The 15,149-nt window shown below is 38.8% G+C and overlaps 1 protein-coding gene and 1 pseudogene across 2 annotated transcripts in view; both read left to right on the top strand.

Annotated features, from left to right (window-relative positions):
- The window catches only part of SMC5 (structural maintenance of chromosomes 5), an 88,937-nt gene that overhangs the window by 55,358 nt on the left and 18,430 nt on the right, over positions 1 to 15,149 (top strand). For both annotated transcript variants that reach the window (XM_055310063.1, XM_055310062.1), the window contains exons 14-17: positions 1,783 to 1,956; positions 2,052 to 2,221; positions 12,157 to 12,280; positions 12,785 to 12,907. In XM_055310063.1, the coding sequence (XP_055166038.1) occupies positions 1,783 to 1,956; positions 2,052 to 2,221; positions 12,157 to 12,280; positions 12,785 to 12,907 (591 nt within the window). The remainder of the gene's footprint in view (positions 1 to 1,782; positions 1,957 to 2,051; positions 2,222 to 12,156; positions 12,281 to 12,784; positions 12,908 to 15,149) is intronic.
- Positions 3,918 to 7,698, top strand: LOC129499751 (circadian locomoter output cycles protein kaput-like; annotated as a pseudogene).

Here is a 15,149-nt window from a genome sequence, read left to right as displayed (position 1 = left end):
CTCATTCTATTTTGCTTGACAAACCTCTATGTTCAGACATTATATTAATTACTTTTTTTGGCTTTTATCATATTGCCCTCCTTCTGGTTTGGGAGCTGGCAGGGACTGTTGAATATATGGTAATTGCATAAAAAGTTGCATGCATAAAATTATAGAATGGATTCCAGAAAGTGTGATCATTTAAATTCTTCTAGATTATTTTTCAGATAAATTATACATTAGGGTGGTAGGCTGGTGTACAGAACTGTTTCGGTAAGCCCTTCCTTTCTTAAAGCTGCCATTTAAGATTATCTGATATATGAATGACCTTCCTTCATAGGATCTCCCTTCTTGGCTAGCATAGCACACGTACTTGTAGTTCTTATATTTTGCTAATTCTGCTTGGAGTTCTCACCTTCTCATATAAATCTCCAAGACTCCAGATTACATTTGTTGCTTCTATCACAGGCAGAAGCAGGAAAGAAATCTCTTCATCCAAAACAAGTATTTCCATAACACCAGGTTGTGTTTTTTGCTTGTAAGCATCTAAGGACCCAGTTAGAGACCCAACTACTATTGATTATATTAATTTCATTAGAAAATGTGTTTTAAAATTTTACACCTAGTGTACTAGTATCCCTGGGACAATTCATTTGTAACTTAGGGACTCTTTATTAAACTTTATGGACAGAAGATAGAAATGAGGGCTTATTACCAACCCATTTTGCAAACAACAACAACAAAAACAATAAACCACCAAGTTAGTAAGTTGCGTGTGTCTTTGAATAAAAATTACATTATGGAGAACATTTGAGGAAATGAATATTAGAGCTCTCCATGTGGGTATACCACTCTTCTATCCTTTAGAAAAGAGGACAAAACCATCTATATATATAGGAACATTTATGGAATTGTTCTCATTAATTTCTAGGACTCTCCTCTTTGGTTGTTCTGCCACCTTAGGCCATGATGACCTTTTTGCTGCGAGTGCCCTGCCCTTGCCATCTCTGTTAAATTTATTAGAACTTGAGTAGCCTTTTAGCTTTCTCTTTATTTCAAATTATTCAGCAATTTGTGGATACCAGGTTATACCCTGTTAAACTTGTGTGCTTAAATGTGTCTTATCTCTTCACTTAGACTATAAACTTCCAGATAGAAACAAGCCACAAGAGTATTGATAGTGAAGCTTCAGAGATTGGAAAAAAAACTGTATCATGATAGCCTGTTATTCATGAATATGCAGCAATACATAGAGTAATGTTACTGTGTTTAGGATGTACTTTAGTTTATTAAGCTCTTGAGAGACAAGCTTTCCAAAAAATGTAAAAAAAAAAATTTTTTTTGAAAATTTTCAAGTGTGTCCATTAGGTATTCTTCCAAATATACAGGAATTATAACTGAGGGAAGGTGAGAATAAATGACTTAGTTGAGCTACCACAGTTCTGTGTTCTGGGCAGCTGGTTCCTGGCATCTCTACTGTAAACTCACCAAAACTCCAAAAGTACACTTACTTGAGAGAGATTATATAGTCAAGTAGAAGTATTGCCACCTTTGCTGTAGCTGTTTGGGTTTTATTCCTTCTCTCTTCCTTAGTATTTTCCAAAATAGTACCCTAAGATGTATCTATCACCCACCTTTTTAGAGATGTTACTGGTGAAGTTTAAAAAAAAAAAAAGGTATATCTGTTTTGATCTTTTAAAATTCACTTGATCTGCATTTTCCAGTGTTTTAATCCTTTTAAAAATGTTTTAATGACTATTAGATGTACCCTAACAGTTTGACCTTGTTTGGCTTATATGACAGGTAATACAAGAAACCCAGTTAAAACAAATGTATACAGCAGAAGAAAAGTATGTGGTGAAAACTTCCTTCTATTCGAACAAAGTTATTTCTAGTAACACATCGCTAAAAGTAGCCCAGTTTCTCACAGTCACTGTGGATCTAGAGCAAAGACGACACTTGGAAGAACAGCTGAGGGTCAGTTACTTTGAGTATTAAAAAAAAAAAAAAATTAACTGGATTTATAATACTTTAGAACTATTTTTAAAATAACAATCTTTAACATTTCATAGGAAATTAATAGAAAATTGCAAGCAGTGGAAGCAGGGTTGATTGCCCTATGTGAGCGAAACAAACATCTAGAACACAAAGACAATGAACTTAGACAAAAGAAGAAGGAGCTTCTCGAAAGGAAAACCAAGAAGAGACAACTGGAACAAAAAATTAGTTCCAAACTAGGAAGGTATCATTCAGCCTATTTGGGCAAGGGTGTGTGGGGAGGTACAGAGCACTACGAGGATGTTATTAGTGACAAAGATGTTTTTTATTTTAGACAGATTAACGGTTTGTGCAGCCTTCTGTCAAGTCTGTTGGCACCATTTTTCGAATAGCATTTGCTCACTTTGCCTCTGTGTCACATTTTAGTGATTCTCACGATGTGTGTGTGGTGATCTGTGATTAGGACTCTGAAAGCTCAGATAATGGTTAGCATTTTTTAACAGTAAAGTATTTTTCAGACATAATGCTGTGGCATACTTAATGGGCTACGGTATGGTGTCAACACGACTTTTAGACACCCTGGGAAACCACAAAATTCTTTGGACTCACTTAATTGCAGTGGTCTGGAACCAAATCTGCAGTATCTCTTAGGTGTGCCTGGACCCTGCCATGACAATGCAGTTCCCACAAACATGTTTTTGTGATAATTTCCCTCAAATTGTAGTCCTGGTATTCAAAACAAAATTGTAGGGTAAAGGTTGGGGAATCTTAAGTTGTTGTGAGTTTTCCTGTCCCCTGATTAGCTGCAACAGTGTAGAAAAGTGCTTAGACCGTATGTGGAGGAGATTCTCTTGCTAATCCTAAAGCATCTGCCCAAGGGCCAGGAGCCTAATGGGAATCCCTCTTGGGACAGGGGCCATTGGTGGGACCACTTTTGTACACTCACTCTGACCTGCCAGCACTAGTGGGTATATGGCACCCCCAAATCCTCGACAGAACTAAGTACCTAAGGGTCTGAAACCCTCTGAGAAACAGAGTTCTTAGCAGACTGCTCTCCCCAGGATACTGCATAGACAGCAGTCTCAAACATTTTCCTGTGAAAAAGATCTATTTACTGGTCCAAAACTTCATCCTCAGAGGCTTCAGGATCACCACATATCTAGAGGCTATGCAATTGTTCTCAGGGAACGTGGTCCAGGAGTTGCCATCTTTGTACTCTGTTGTCCTTGCTAAAGCTCACACACTCGTCTAGAGCCCTGATTTTTCCAACCTAGGTGTCCTAAATCTCTAGATTGCCTGGTCTGTAGATCGGTGAGCTTTATGGGAGTCCTGTAGGACTGTTTATATATTTGCATACGTTAAAAGCTGCTGCCTGAGGGTCCTAGCTTATATTCTAGTTTCTGCCTGAAACTAGGGATAGACTGAGATCCTTCCCTCTGGAATACTCACAGGACTTGGCACTCCCTCAACAACTGGGACTTATCAAGAATATAAATCAGGCTTCTTAGATTACAAAGAGTTAGAAGAGGCTTAAACAGCAGGGCTCATCTCTGTGAGGCCACTTCATGACTTGCTGAAGGTTGTTTCATCTGCTGCTTAGAAATCAATACAGTCAAGCAAAATGAACAAGAATGTGTTCCAAATGAAAGAACAAGATAAAAATCAGAAAAGAGCTGTTAATGAAATGGTGATAATTTACTTAAGAAATCAGAGTTGAGGGATCCCTGGGTGGCGCAGCGGTTTAGCGCCTGCCTTTGGCCCAGGGCGCGATCCTGGAGACCCGGGATCGAATCCCACGTCGGGCTCCCGGTGCATGGAGCCTGCTTCTCCCTCTGCCTGTGTCTCTGCCTCTCTCTCTCTCTCTCTCTCTCTCTGTGACTATCATAAATAAATAAAAATTAAAAAAAAATCTTTAAAAAAAAATAAAGAAATCAGAGTTGATGGTCATAAAAATGCTAATTGAACTTGGAAGAGGAATGAACCTAGTAAGAACTTCAATAAAGAAAAGTGTAAGAAAGTACCACAAAGATTTCACAGAGCTGAAGAATACAGTAAGTGAATTGAAAAATACTCTGGAGGGGTTCTAACAACAGGCTAATGAGGCACAAGAAATACCAGTAATGTGGAAGACAATAGAGAAAAAAAAAAACTTCTAAGAACGCATGTGTGCGAGCAGGGGTGAGGGACAGAGGGAGAGAGAGAATCTTAAGTTGGCTTCACGATCAGTGCAGAGCCCAATGTGGGGCTCAGTCTCACAACCCTGAGATCATGACCTGAGCCAAAAATCAAGAGTTTGACACCTAACTAAATGAGCCGCCGATGCACCCCTCAAACAGAATTTTAAGAAGTAAAAATAGCGTAAGGGCAAATGTTCTATCATAGTTAGGACAATATCAAGCAAAATAACTTTCACATTATATGAACCACAGAAAGAGAAAGCAGAAAACATACTTGAAAAATAACACAACTTCCCTAATCTCAGGAAGGAAAAGACATCCAGATCCAGGAAGCCCAGAGAGTTCCATGTAAGAGGAAATCTGTTCTGTAGAAGAGCACTGATTTTTTTTTTTTTTTTTTACTGAAAACAAATCAGTCATATGACAATGACATTTGACAGGACTGGAAACCCTACATTCCTCAATAATGAAGAATTTACACAATGTTCAAGGCTTTTGTTTTTTGTTTTTAAGCCATCATGACTGATGGAAGCATATTATTTGTATCTGAGAGAATATAACTTCATCACCTTAATGTTTACCATTTAATCTCGTGGATCAAAGTATTTTATCCCAGAGAAGGAACATTCACTAGTTTTTAAAAATACTCTCTATCCATCTGCTGAAAAATGATTCATTAACACTTGAGTATTTAAAATCAGAATCCTGTTGTCATATGCTTTGAAGAACAGTAGACCCATAGGAGTCACATATCTATGAATACGTGTAATTTATAGGAAATTTCAAATCATTAGAGAATGGTTTAGAAGGAACTATAAAAGGCACATAGAGGCCTTAAGATGATCGAAATTGTATTGTAGCTATTGTCAGATAAGCTAAACTTTAGTTCATCAAGGATGTGTACTGTTGAAGACCTTAATGAGCTCTAGATATCTGGACATCATTCACAATTTTATTGCTAGGTCACAAGGAACTACCTATGATAGAACATTTGCCTTTGAAGTTCTGTGAACATCAGGGTGTGAATGTCATGTGCATGGTCTAGAATATTTGGCAAAAATGTCATGAGCTCTTAATGCAGTATGGGAAAGGCAGATCACGGTATTATAGGTTTCTAATTAAAGGACCACAGTGGATTTGGCTTCAAACTCATTGTATCATTTATCTTTAGTGGAATTCCAAGCCAGAGTTTATTGTTTGTACTCCTACCATGCTAAATTGTGCATCAGTTAGGGCTGAAATATGAAGAGTACTTGGCGTTGAAGAGTCTCTGAGACAACTGCTAACAAAAGCCAAGATTCTCCATCTGATAATTGTATAGATAACAGGCCTCAAGGAAGCATTGGAAGGGTTTGATCACAGCCCACCTCCTCCTGCTTCCTTCCAGAGTTCAAGAAAATCATTTCACCTGGCAGTCTCAGACCGTTCTCTCTCTCAACATCAGCAGAGACTTGCACTCCTCCCAGATAGCAGCATATACCATCTTAATGAAAAGATGATGGCAAAGAGGGTCATTGTTGAGTCAGTCCATAAGTTCCCAGTCTGTTCAGTCATTGATATGGCCAGTGATGTCTCAAGTTGCAAATATGCAAGTTCCTTAAGGCATGTCTCAGTTTCAATTTTTAGCTCAATTATGAGCCATGCAGCAACTGAAAGACCAGTTGGAGCAACAGACATGGAAGACAGAGGCAAATATTCATCAGCCACAAGAAGAACTAAGAAAAATTCAAGAACAACTTTGGTCCATGGTTGAGGGCTGTAGATGTTTTTACAACAGTCCACCCCTGGGTTGAATTTAGATTCTGTTCAAATTTCTTCTGGAAATTCATCAAACATCCTATAAATATTAAGGACCAAGTTGTTCAAGCTAACCAAAATCAAAGTGAAATGGTACTGGACACATTGGCACACTCAGCATATGATACTACAGCATACCCAACGAAGTCCATCAAATCAGAGTCAGCAGAACGTACTGAGCTGGTAGAGTCAATAAACACCTCTTTCCAGTTGGACACAGAGCACTCTTACAGCCCCACTGTATGACACTAGGATGATTTCATGGCAGAAAACGTGGTCCAGATTCCACCCACAAAACAGTGCCACAAAACCGTACCCAGAGGGCTGCAGTCACCCCACTGGTTTGGGACAGCGAAGAATCTTTTCAAAGTCAGTGGCATGTGCTGTGTGATTAAGTTAGTAACTGCTCTTGTAGCTTGGGGGTGGTCATGTTATTTAACACTATGCTTATGGGTTAGGTGGTGGCTGCCTGCCCTACTTTTGCTACACAACAACAGCAATCACAGACCTTGTCCATCATGCAGCAGCAGCAGCGTTCCAAGGAAGGGCAGCTTAGTTTAATTCAGCAACCCTCTTAGACTCTGCTGACCCAACTACTGCAGCAGTTTTTACAGACTTGAAGGATTTCCATGGAGCAGCCTTGAAACCAGCTTACCCCTGCTGCATTTCCACTACAACAGGGCACATCCTTCAGTCCCATCACCACCAACACCCACCTCAGCAACAGCAGCATCTGAGTCAGCACAGGACAAATTGATCTGTTCTTCTAAGGTTCAACCATGGTAGCACATATGCCTCCTCTGGCCTAAGGGAGGGAGGAAGGGGTTGGCCATAAAGAGTTGCTCAGATGATCTGAAGCTAGGAGAAGGCCTAGCGGTTTCACAAGAAGCAGTACTGAATGTTCTAGTTTGTGGAATTAGGGGAAATGCTGCCTAGTACTACAGAAATACATTAAACACCAGTCAGTGGGAGATGATCATGGGTCCATACCCAACTTTTGACAGTGTTGAATGTGGCCAAATATTTTTTGACAGGAAAAAGTGTATTGCCAGATAGTAAGCTTATCTATGGTCACTAATCAGAAAGGCACTAACAGTATTAGTAACTTAGTGGTTCTGTACTTTTTTTTATAGGTATTACAGGACATGTCACTGTCCTGTCAGGGCTTTGCAGTGATGCTATGGGGGTAGTCTAGTAGACTCAGACCCCTTCCCGAGCCCCTTTCCTTTTCAGAGGATGATGGAATAGTAATTAATGTCAGAATGTTGTGTGGGTACAAATTTTCTATGTACGCATACTGTAAATACTATGTATATGTCTGGATAAAAGAGAAAGCCAAAAAATAAAAGTCCTACTGCATCTCAGTAAATGCAGAAAAAGCATTTGACAAAATACAACATCCATTTTTTTTTTTTTAAGATTTTATTTATTTATTCATGAGAGACCCACAGACACAGGCAGAGGAAGAAGCAGACTCCACGCAGGGAGCCTGACGTGGGACTCAATCCCAGGTCTCCAGGATCACACCCTGGGCTTGAAGGTAGCGCTAAACCGCTGAGCCACCCAGGCTGCCCACAACATCCATTTTTTGTAAAAACTCTAAACAAAGTGGGCATAGAGGCAGCATACCTCAATATAATAAAGACCATTTATGATAAATCCACAACATACTCAACAGTAAAAAGCTGTGAAATCCTTTCTTTTAACATCAGGATCAAGACCCAGATGCCCATTCTCCCCACTTTCATTCAGCACAGTATTAGAAAATAGAATTTTTTTTTTAATTTTTTTATTTATTTATGATAGTCATACAGAGAGAGAGAGAGGCAAAGACACAGGCAGAGGGAGAAGCAGGCTCCATGCACCGGGAGCCCAACGTGGGACTCGATCCCGGGTCTCCAGGATCACGCCCTGGGCCAAAGGCAGGCGCCAAACTGCTGCGCCACCCAGGGATCCCCAGAAAATAGAATTTCTGACCAGAACAATTAGGCAAGAAAGAAAAGGCATCTAAATCGAAAAAAAGTAAAACCAGCACTATTTGTGGATGACCTGATTTTACATAGAATACTGTGAATACTCCACCAGAAGAAACTTGCAGGGTACAAAATCACACAAAAATATGTTGCATTTTCAAGATGAATTCAAGAGAACAGTCCCATTTACAATCACACCAAAAAGAAAAGGCTTAGGAAGAAATTTAACCAAGGAAGTGAAAGACCTGTATACCAAAAACTAACACATTGAGAAGGAAATGGAATATGACCCAAATGAAAGATTTTCTGTGCTTATGGATTGGAAGAACCAATATCTTTAAAGTGTGTTACCCATGGCAGTCTATAGATTCAGTGGAATTCCTATCCATTTCCAAATTCTGATGTCATTTTTTAGTATTAGAAGAATCCTAAAAATTTGGGGACCATTAAAGATATCAAATAGCCAAAGCAGTCTTGAGAAAGGACAATAAAGCTGAAGGCATCATGCTCCCTGATTTCAAACTATGTCACAAAACTGTATTCATTAAAACAGTATTGACCTAAAAACAGACGTGTACATCAATGGAACAGAATAGAAAGCCCCGAAATAAACCCCTGTATTCGTCTCTGGTCAATTACTTTGTGACAAAAGAGGGAAGAATAAACAATGAGGAAAGGATAGTCTCTTCAATAAATGGTGCTGGGAAAACTGGATCACTAGCTTACACCACAAGAAAAATCAACTCAAAATGGATTAAAGACGAATGTAAGACCAGAAATTAATAAATTCCTGGAAGAAAATAGGCAGTAAGTTCCTTAACATGGGTATTGGCAGTAATTTCTTTGAAACTGGCTTCAAAGACCTTGGCGATATAAACAAATGGGACTACATCAAACTAAAAGGCTTTCACACAGTAAAGGGAACCACCACACCAAAAAGGCAACCTATGGATTGGGAGAAGATATTTGCAAATCACATATTTGTTAAGGGTTTAGTATCCAAAATGTAAAAAACTACAGCTCAGTAGCCAAAAAAAAAGCAAACTCCAAAACAAAGACCATTTGATTAACAAATGGGCAGAGGATCTGAAAGACATTTTTTTCAAAGAAGACCTACAGATGGTCAGTAGGCACCTGAGAGTGTGCTCAATATCATTAATTATCAAGGAAATTTAAATAAAAACATTGAGACTACCACCTCACACCTGTCAGAATGGCTGTTATCACAGGACAGGACAAGAGATACCACATGTTGGCGAGGTCGCAGAGACAAGGGAATCCTTTCTACTCTTAGTGGGAACGTAAATTGGTGTAGCCACTATAGAACACAGTATGGAGGTTCCTCAAAAAAAAAAAAAAAATAGAACTACCACAAGATCCAGTAATTCCACTTCTGGATATTGATTCAAAGAAAATGAAAGCTCAGATTTGAAAAGATATCTGCACTCTCATGTTCATTGCAGGATTATTTACAAGAGCCAAGTCATGGAAGCATCCTAGGTTGTCCATGGAGGATGAATGGGGAAAGAAGTGAGATACACATGGAAACATGACGCATGTATGTGCACACACTGCACTATTTAGCCATTAAAAAGGATGAAATCTTTTGTGACAACATGAATGGAACTTGAGGGTATTACGCTAAGTGAAATAAGTCAGATGTCGTATGATTTCACTTTTAGTGCAATCTGAAAAACAAAGGAACAGAAATGCATAGATACAGAGAACAGATTGGTGGTTGCTGGGGGTAGGGAGGAGTGTTGGGGGTTTGGTAAAATAGGTGAAGGTGATTGAGAAGTACAAACTTCCAATATAAAATAAAAGCTCATGGGAATGTAATGTATGGCATATGACTATAGTTAATAACACTGTAATGCATTATTTGCAAGTTGCTGAGAGTAGATCTTAAAAGTTTTCTTTACCAGAAAAATCTTTTATAATTGTATAGTGACAGATGTTAACTAGATTTTTTGTGGTGATCATTTCAGGATCGATACAACCACCAAATCATTATGTTGTGCCCCTGAAACTAATATAATATGTCAATTATACTTTAGGTAAAAGATGGAAAAAAAAAGATGAAATAAGATTAATGATTTAATACAGTTAATTTTTCTGTCATCAAAAATATTATTTGAATTTGGTATGTTTGAAATTTTTTTAAAAAAATTTTTTTTTATTTTTTATTTATTTATGATAGTCAGAGAGAGAGAGAAAGAGAGAGAGAGAGAGAGAGAGGCAGAGACACAGGCAGAGGGAGAAGCAGGCTCCATGCACCGGGAGCCCGATGTGGGATTTGATCCCGGGTCTCCAGGATCGCGCCCTGGGCCAAAGGCAGGCGCCAAACCGCTGCGCCACCCAGGGATCCCGGTATGTTTGAAATTTTTAAGTACACGGCAGTGAAGAATCTCATGACTCTGAGTCCCCTTTGGTGCCATTACCTAGATTCATTCCAGAGCACTAGCGTTTTTATTCACCATTGCTTTTGTCCATTAGTGCAAAACATCACTTTAGTGAATGGGGTAGTTGAGGTCTTCTTCCAACAGTGAAAATGGTTCATGATTCCCCTGAAATGGTTTCAGGGATCCCCACAGGATTCTGCAACACCCCTTGAGAGCCACTGACCCAGACATATATCCAGAATAATACATCCACAGAATTTGGATTGCTGGGAGAGGAGAGAAGAGGGTACAGGCAGTGAGATGAACAGTCCAGACCATTAGCCATTAATCTGTGCATTCTCTTCTCGACTTTAAAGAGAGTAATGGAGAGGAGGAGAACATGCTGATTTTCACAGAAGAGAATGGGCACCTGGGGATTTAACTCACTCCTTCAATTGTAATCTCCCTTGTTAAATAGGAATTATGTCTGCTTAGCCTTCATGCTCACACATTCCACAGAATTCTGTACAAGGACATGAATAGCCTTAAGTCTTTTCCTAAAGGAAAACTGGTAGGCAACCATTCTTAGAACTGATATGTTTTATTGCGTTTGGATATTTTGTAGAAATGAGGATACATAAGTGGAGATAAAATTTATGTTTATTCTAGGGGCAGGGAACGTGACTTCCGGTTCAAAGGTTTTTCTCATGGTCTCAGACCTTTTTGTTGTGATTTTTTTCTTTTATGTTGTTTTCTATAAAGATTTAAATATTAATAGCATTGTCAACCTTTGGTAGTAAATGACCACTCATGGCCTTAAGGTTATCTGTTTACCTTGCCCTAATGTAGTATGTTTTTAAACACATTGGTAAATTGAATTGTATTGAAATATGTTAAGAGAATTGGTGCCGTTTTGGTTTTGTTTGTTGGTTTGGGGCTTTGGGGGTTTTGTTTTTAAGCAAACAGTTGTCCGTTAACTCAGTGAAAAAGTAATAGTGTACCTTGATTACTTAAAGCAAGATAGTATTTAGTCTGGCTGCCTAGGAGGTTTTTCATCTCTTAAGCTCTTTTCAACTTTCACCTCTGGCCTCATTCCTCTCTCTCATAATCTACAAGTCACTTAACTTTTCATGTTCAACTGTTCTGCTGGACCCACTGTCTTAAAAACTTTTCATAGGTAGTGTGGATTTTTGTAGTGAGATGGCCTTTCATACCCATCACCAGCCTGCTGTCTCATACCTATAATTAATTGCCTCTAGTTACAACACTGCATTCCTTGAGATTGACTTTTAATTTATACAGTCTCCTTTCACTCGACCCATTTCGCCTTACCTCCCTGGCATCCCCCTACTCTCTTCCATGTACTGGTCAGGCCTCTCTCTACAACATCTGCTGAACTTATTTATTATTGTTTCCAGTGGAAAAGAGGTAACATGGTGCAGTGGAAAGAACTTGGATGTCAAACATGTCTTAACCACATGCTATACATGATCTTAGAGTAACATCTGATTCTTAGTTTCTTCACCTTGACTAGCAGAGTGTCAGTTTTTAGGGTTTATTGTCTTTTCAGTATGTATTTTAAGTCTTAATCAGATCTCCTCAGTTAAACTACTTTAAGTAAAAGACTGTATGTAAACAACATTAACAACAATGGTAGTAATTAATATTCATCAACTGGTTAAGGGCCAGGCACTGTACCAAGTGTGTTACATGTTTTGCCTTTTTAAAATTTTCATCATAGCCCTGTAGGGGAAGTAGCATTGCTAGAAAGCCCATGAAATAGCAGGAGACCTAAGGATTTTTGCTCAGTCCCTGTGTTAATTCTGATTTCTGCATCATTGTTTTATGCAGTTTAAAGTTGATGGAACAGGATACTTGCAACCTTGAAGAGGAAGAGCGAAAAGCAAGTACCAAAATCAAAGAATTAAATGTTCAAAAAGCAAAACTTGTTACTGAATTAACAAACTTTGTAAAGGTAAGGCATTTTCTTAAAAACTCTTCTAAGGGGATCCCTGGGTGGCGCAGCGGTTTGGCGCCTGCCTTTGGCCCAGGGCACGATCCTGGAGACCCAGCATCAAATCCCACGTCGGGCTCCCAGTGCATGGAGCCTGCTTCTCCCTCTGCCTGTGTCTCTGCCTCTCTCTCTCTCTGTGTGACTATCATAAATAAATAAAAATAAAAATAAAAAAACTCTTCTAAGATTTTTACTATCAATTTTAACTTGCTTTGTTTGACATTTCTCCTTATAGGTTAATAAATTAGTTAAAAGCCATCATTAAGCTAAATTATTTTATTCCAGATGATGCAATTAAGCACAGAAAAACATTTAAAAATTCTCTTGTAAGAAGTAGTTGTAAAAAGAATTGAGGTATCAGTCACATTAAAAAAAATGTTCCTTTTTCTCATGGTTTATACTTTTTTAAAAAACTTTTTCTTAGTTGTAAAACAAATTAAAATTTTAGGACTTTTTTGTTCCTAGATTTGTACTTCTTTGCATATACAAAAAGTTGATTTAATTCTTCAAAATACTACAGTGATCTCTGAGAAGAACAAATTAGAATCAGATTACATGGCTGCTTCATCACAACTTCGTATAACAGAGGTACGGTTTTTGCTTTTATTTTTTATGATAGGGTGGTTCTAGCTTAGACCTGGTTTGAAAACTGTATCTAGCACTTAGAATATGCATTTTGTTATGTGCTCTTTAGTTTATGAATTAATGCATTTTGCTGATGAGGAAGCATCTTTTGAAACAGTGTACTATGTATTTTATGTTACTTGATAGGGGGAGGTATGGTAATTAGAGTCTTATGTAGTCACTCGACAAAGTCTCCTCTGTGTTCCCTTAGCCCATCTAAATTACAGTCACACTATTAACAGGTAGCATCTAGTAGCTTTTATTGCAGCTTGTACATCTCATAAAATAAACCGCAGATGAGTTATAATCAACACTAATTCTGGCCTAGGTGTACAGTTTTGGTGGTTTAAACTTCCGTTAATATCGATCTGTGAAATAATATTAAAATAGTGTGCAGGGGGTGAAACGGGATGCTCTAAAGCTAACGAAAATCGCAAGGGCGAACTGGCAAAAGAAGTGGTGACCGTGGCATAGTTTTTGAGTCTTCCAAATCCTTTCTTAAAAATAGAAGAGCGACTAGGATAATGACCACAAACTCATGGATAACATATACAACAAAACTAAGTTTCAGAGCTCCCCTGTTGTTGTACTGCAGTATACTCTCCCACTGACCACCCAGAGTTAGCATCAGACTGTTCAGGTTAAGGGCACAGACTCAACAAGCCTGCCCTTCAGGCTCTCCCCCTCTCCCCTGAAGTCTCAAGAGTAAGTCACGATAATCATAGGGCTCAATGCCCCGACACTCTGATCACATAATTTGCCTTTTGGCATTGTCTCTTGAGTCCCCTCAAGCTCTTAGGTCCTCTCCTAAGCTTGAACGTAGGTATGATCCAAGGGGGCAGGCTCATGAATAATAGACATTCCTATCACTCAGAAAATTCCTAGGGTTTAGAGTCTCCTTCCCAAAAACCAGGGACAAAAGCCCAATTCTTTATTACACGACACATATGAACCTCCAGCATATCAGTGGGTAAGATTAAGTCAGCGGCAGCGGCGGTACAACTAGTGTGTTATCGGTAAGTATGTGGTAAACAGAGGGAGAACTCAGAGAACCCAAAAATGGAGGTCACCAACAGGTTCTTCTCTCTAGAGGGAGGCCCCACTAACTGTGGAAAGCTCAGATCAGTTTGAGAACAGCTGAAAGTGGGAGGTGACTGCAGGTCCTAGAAAGGCGGATGGTGCTGTGGTTGTCCAGGTCCTGTGAACCAGACTAAACTACTTTGCAGAAGAATGCTGCTTACTGAAACTAGAACCGTGTGGTACACTAAGGAGACAGTAAACTTGGTAGTACATGGTTAGAAGGCTGACCCTGTAGCTAACACGCAGCACTAAAAATGGGAGAAGAGAGACAACAGAAGTAAAATAGAATATACTTCCTGACTGTCCGATAGGTATTATCAGGAAATAAAAGGATAATACTTCAGAGTGGGTGCTTTGGGAGACAGAAATAAGGGAGAATTTCAATATTTATAGTGGGAACCAAAAGACACTATTCCAAATAAAATAGGACATTATATAGGACATTATATAAAGTATTTGTGTAAACTTTCCTAAATATCAAAAGATACACAAAAGGGGAGGGAGATAAAACAGATCATTAAAGATTGAGTATTTTACTTATATGTGTATTTGCCACAAAAATAAATATGACATAAAATGGCAGAACTGGGGCACCTGGGTGGCTCAGTGGTTGAGCATCTGCCTTTGGCTCAAGTTGTGTTCCCAGGGTCCTGAGATCGAGTCCCACATTGGGCTCCCCACAGGGAGCCTGCTTCTCCCTCTGTCTCTGTGTGTCTGTCTGTGTCTCTCTGCCTCTCGTGAATGAATAAAATGTTAAAAAAACAAACAAACAAGAAAAACAGAAGGCCAAACATCAATCTTGTCACTAAGTATAAAAGGATGTGTAACTCATCTTTTAAAAAAAGGATTATTTCCAAGTTCCAATATGGTGCAGAATGTGAGGGGTACATCTAAGAGAAGAGATCGAGAAAGGTTTAAATAAGAGGATGATAAGCCCAAGGGATTTTTTTTTAAGTCAAAAAGATCCAAAATACCTATCAAAAGTCTCTATATTTATGGAATTATAAATATACTTAAAAATAGTAATATTGGTCACCTTTGGAGGATATTGGAGAACGAGCTCATTATTTTGAAAAATGGCAAAGAATTCTCCAATCCAGAATTTCCTATGTGAACTATTACTTAG

Source organism: Nyctereutes procyonoides, unplaced genomic scaffold (genome assembly GCF_905146905.1).
Source record: "Nyctereutes procyonoides isolate TBG_1078 unplaced genomic scaffold, NYPRO_anot_genome, whole genome shotgun sequence".
NCBI lineage: Eukaryota > Metazoa > Chordata > Mammalia > Carnivora > Canidae > Nyctereutes > Nyctereutes procyonoides.
This window is presented reverse-complemented; position numbering and strand designations above follow the sequence as displayed.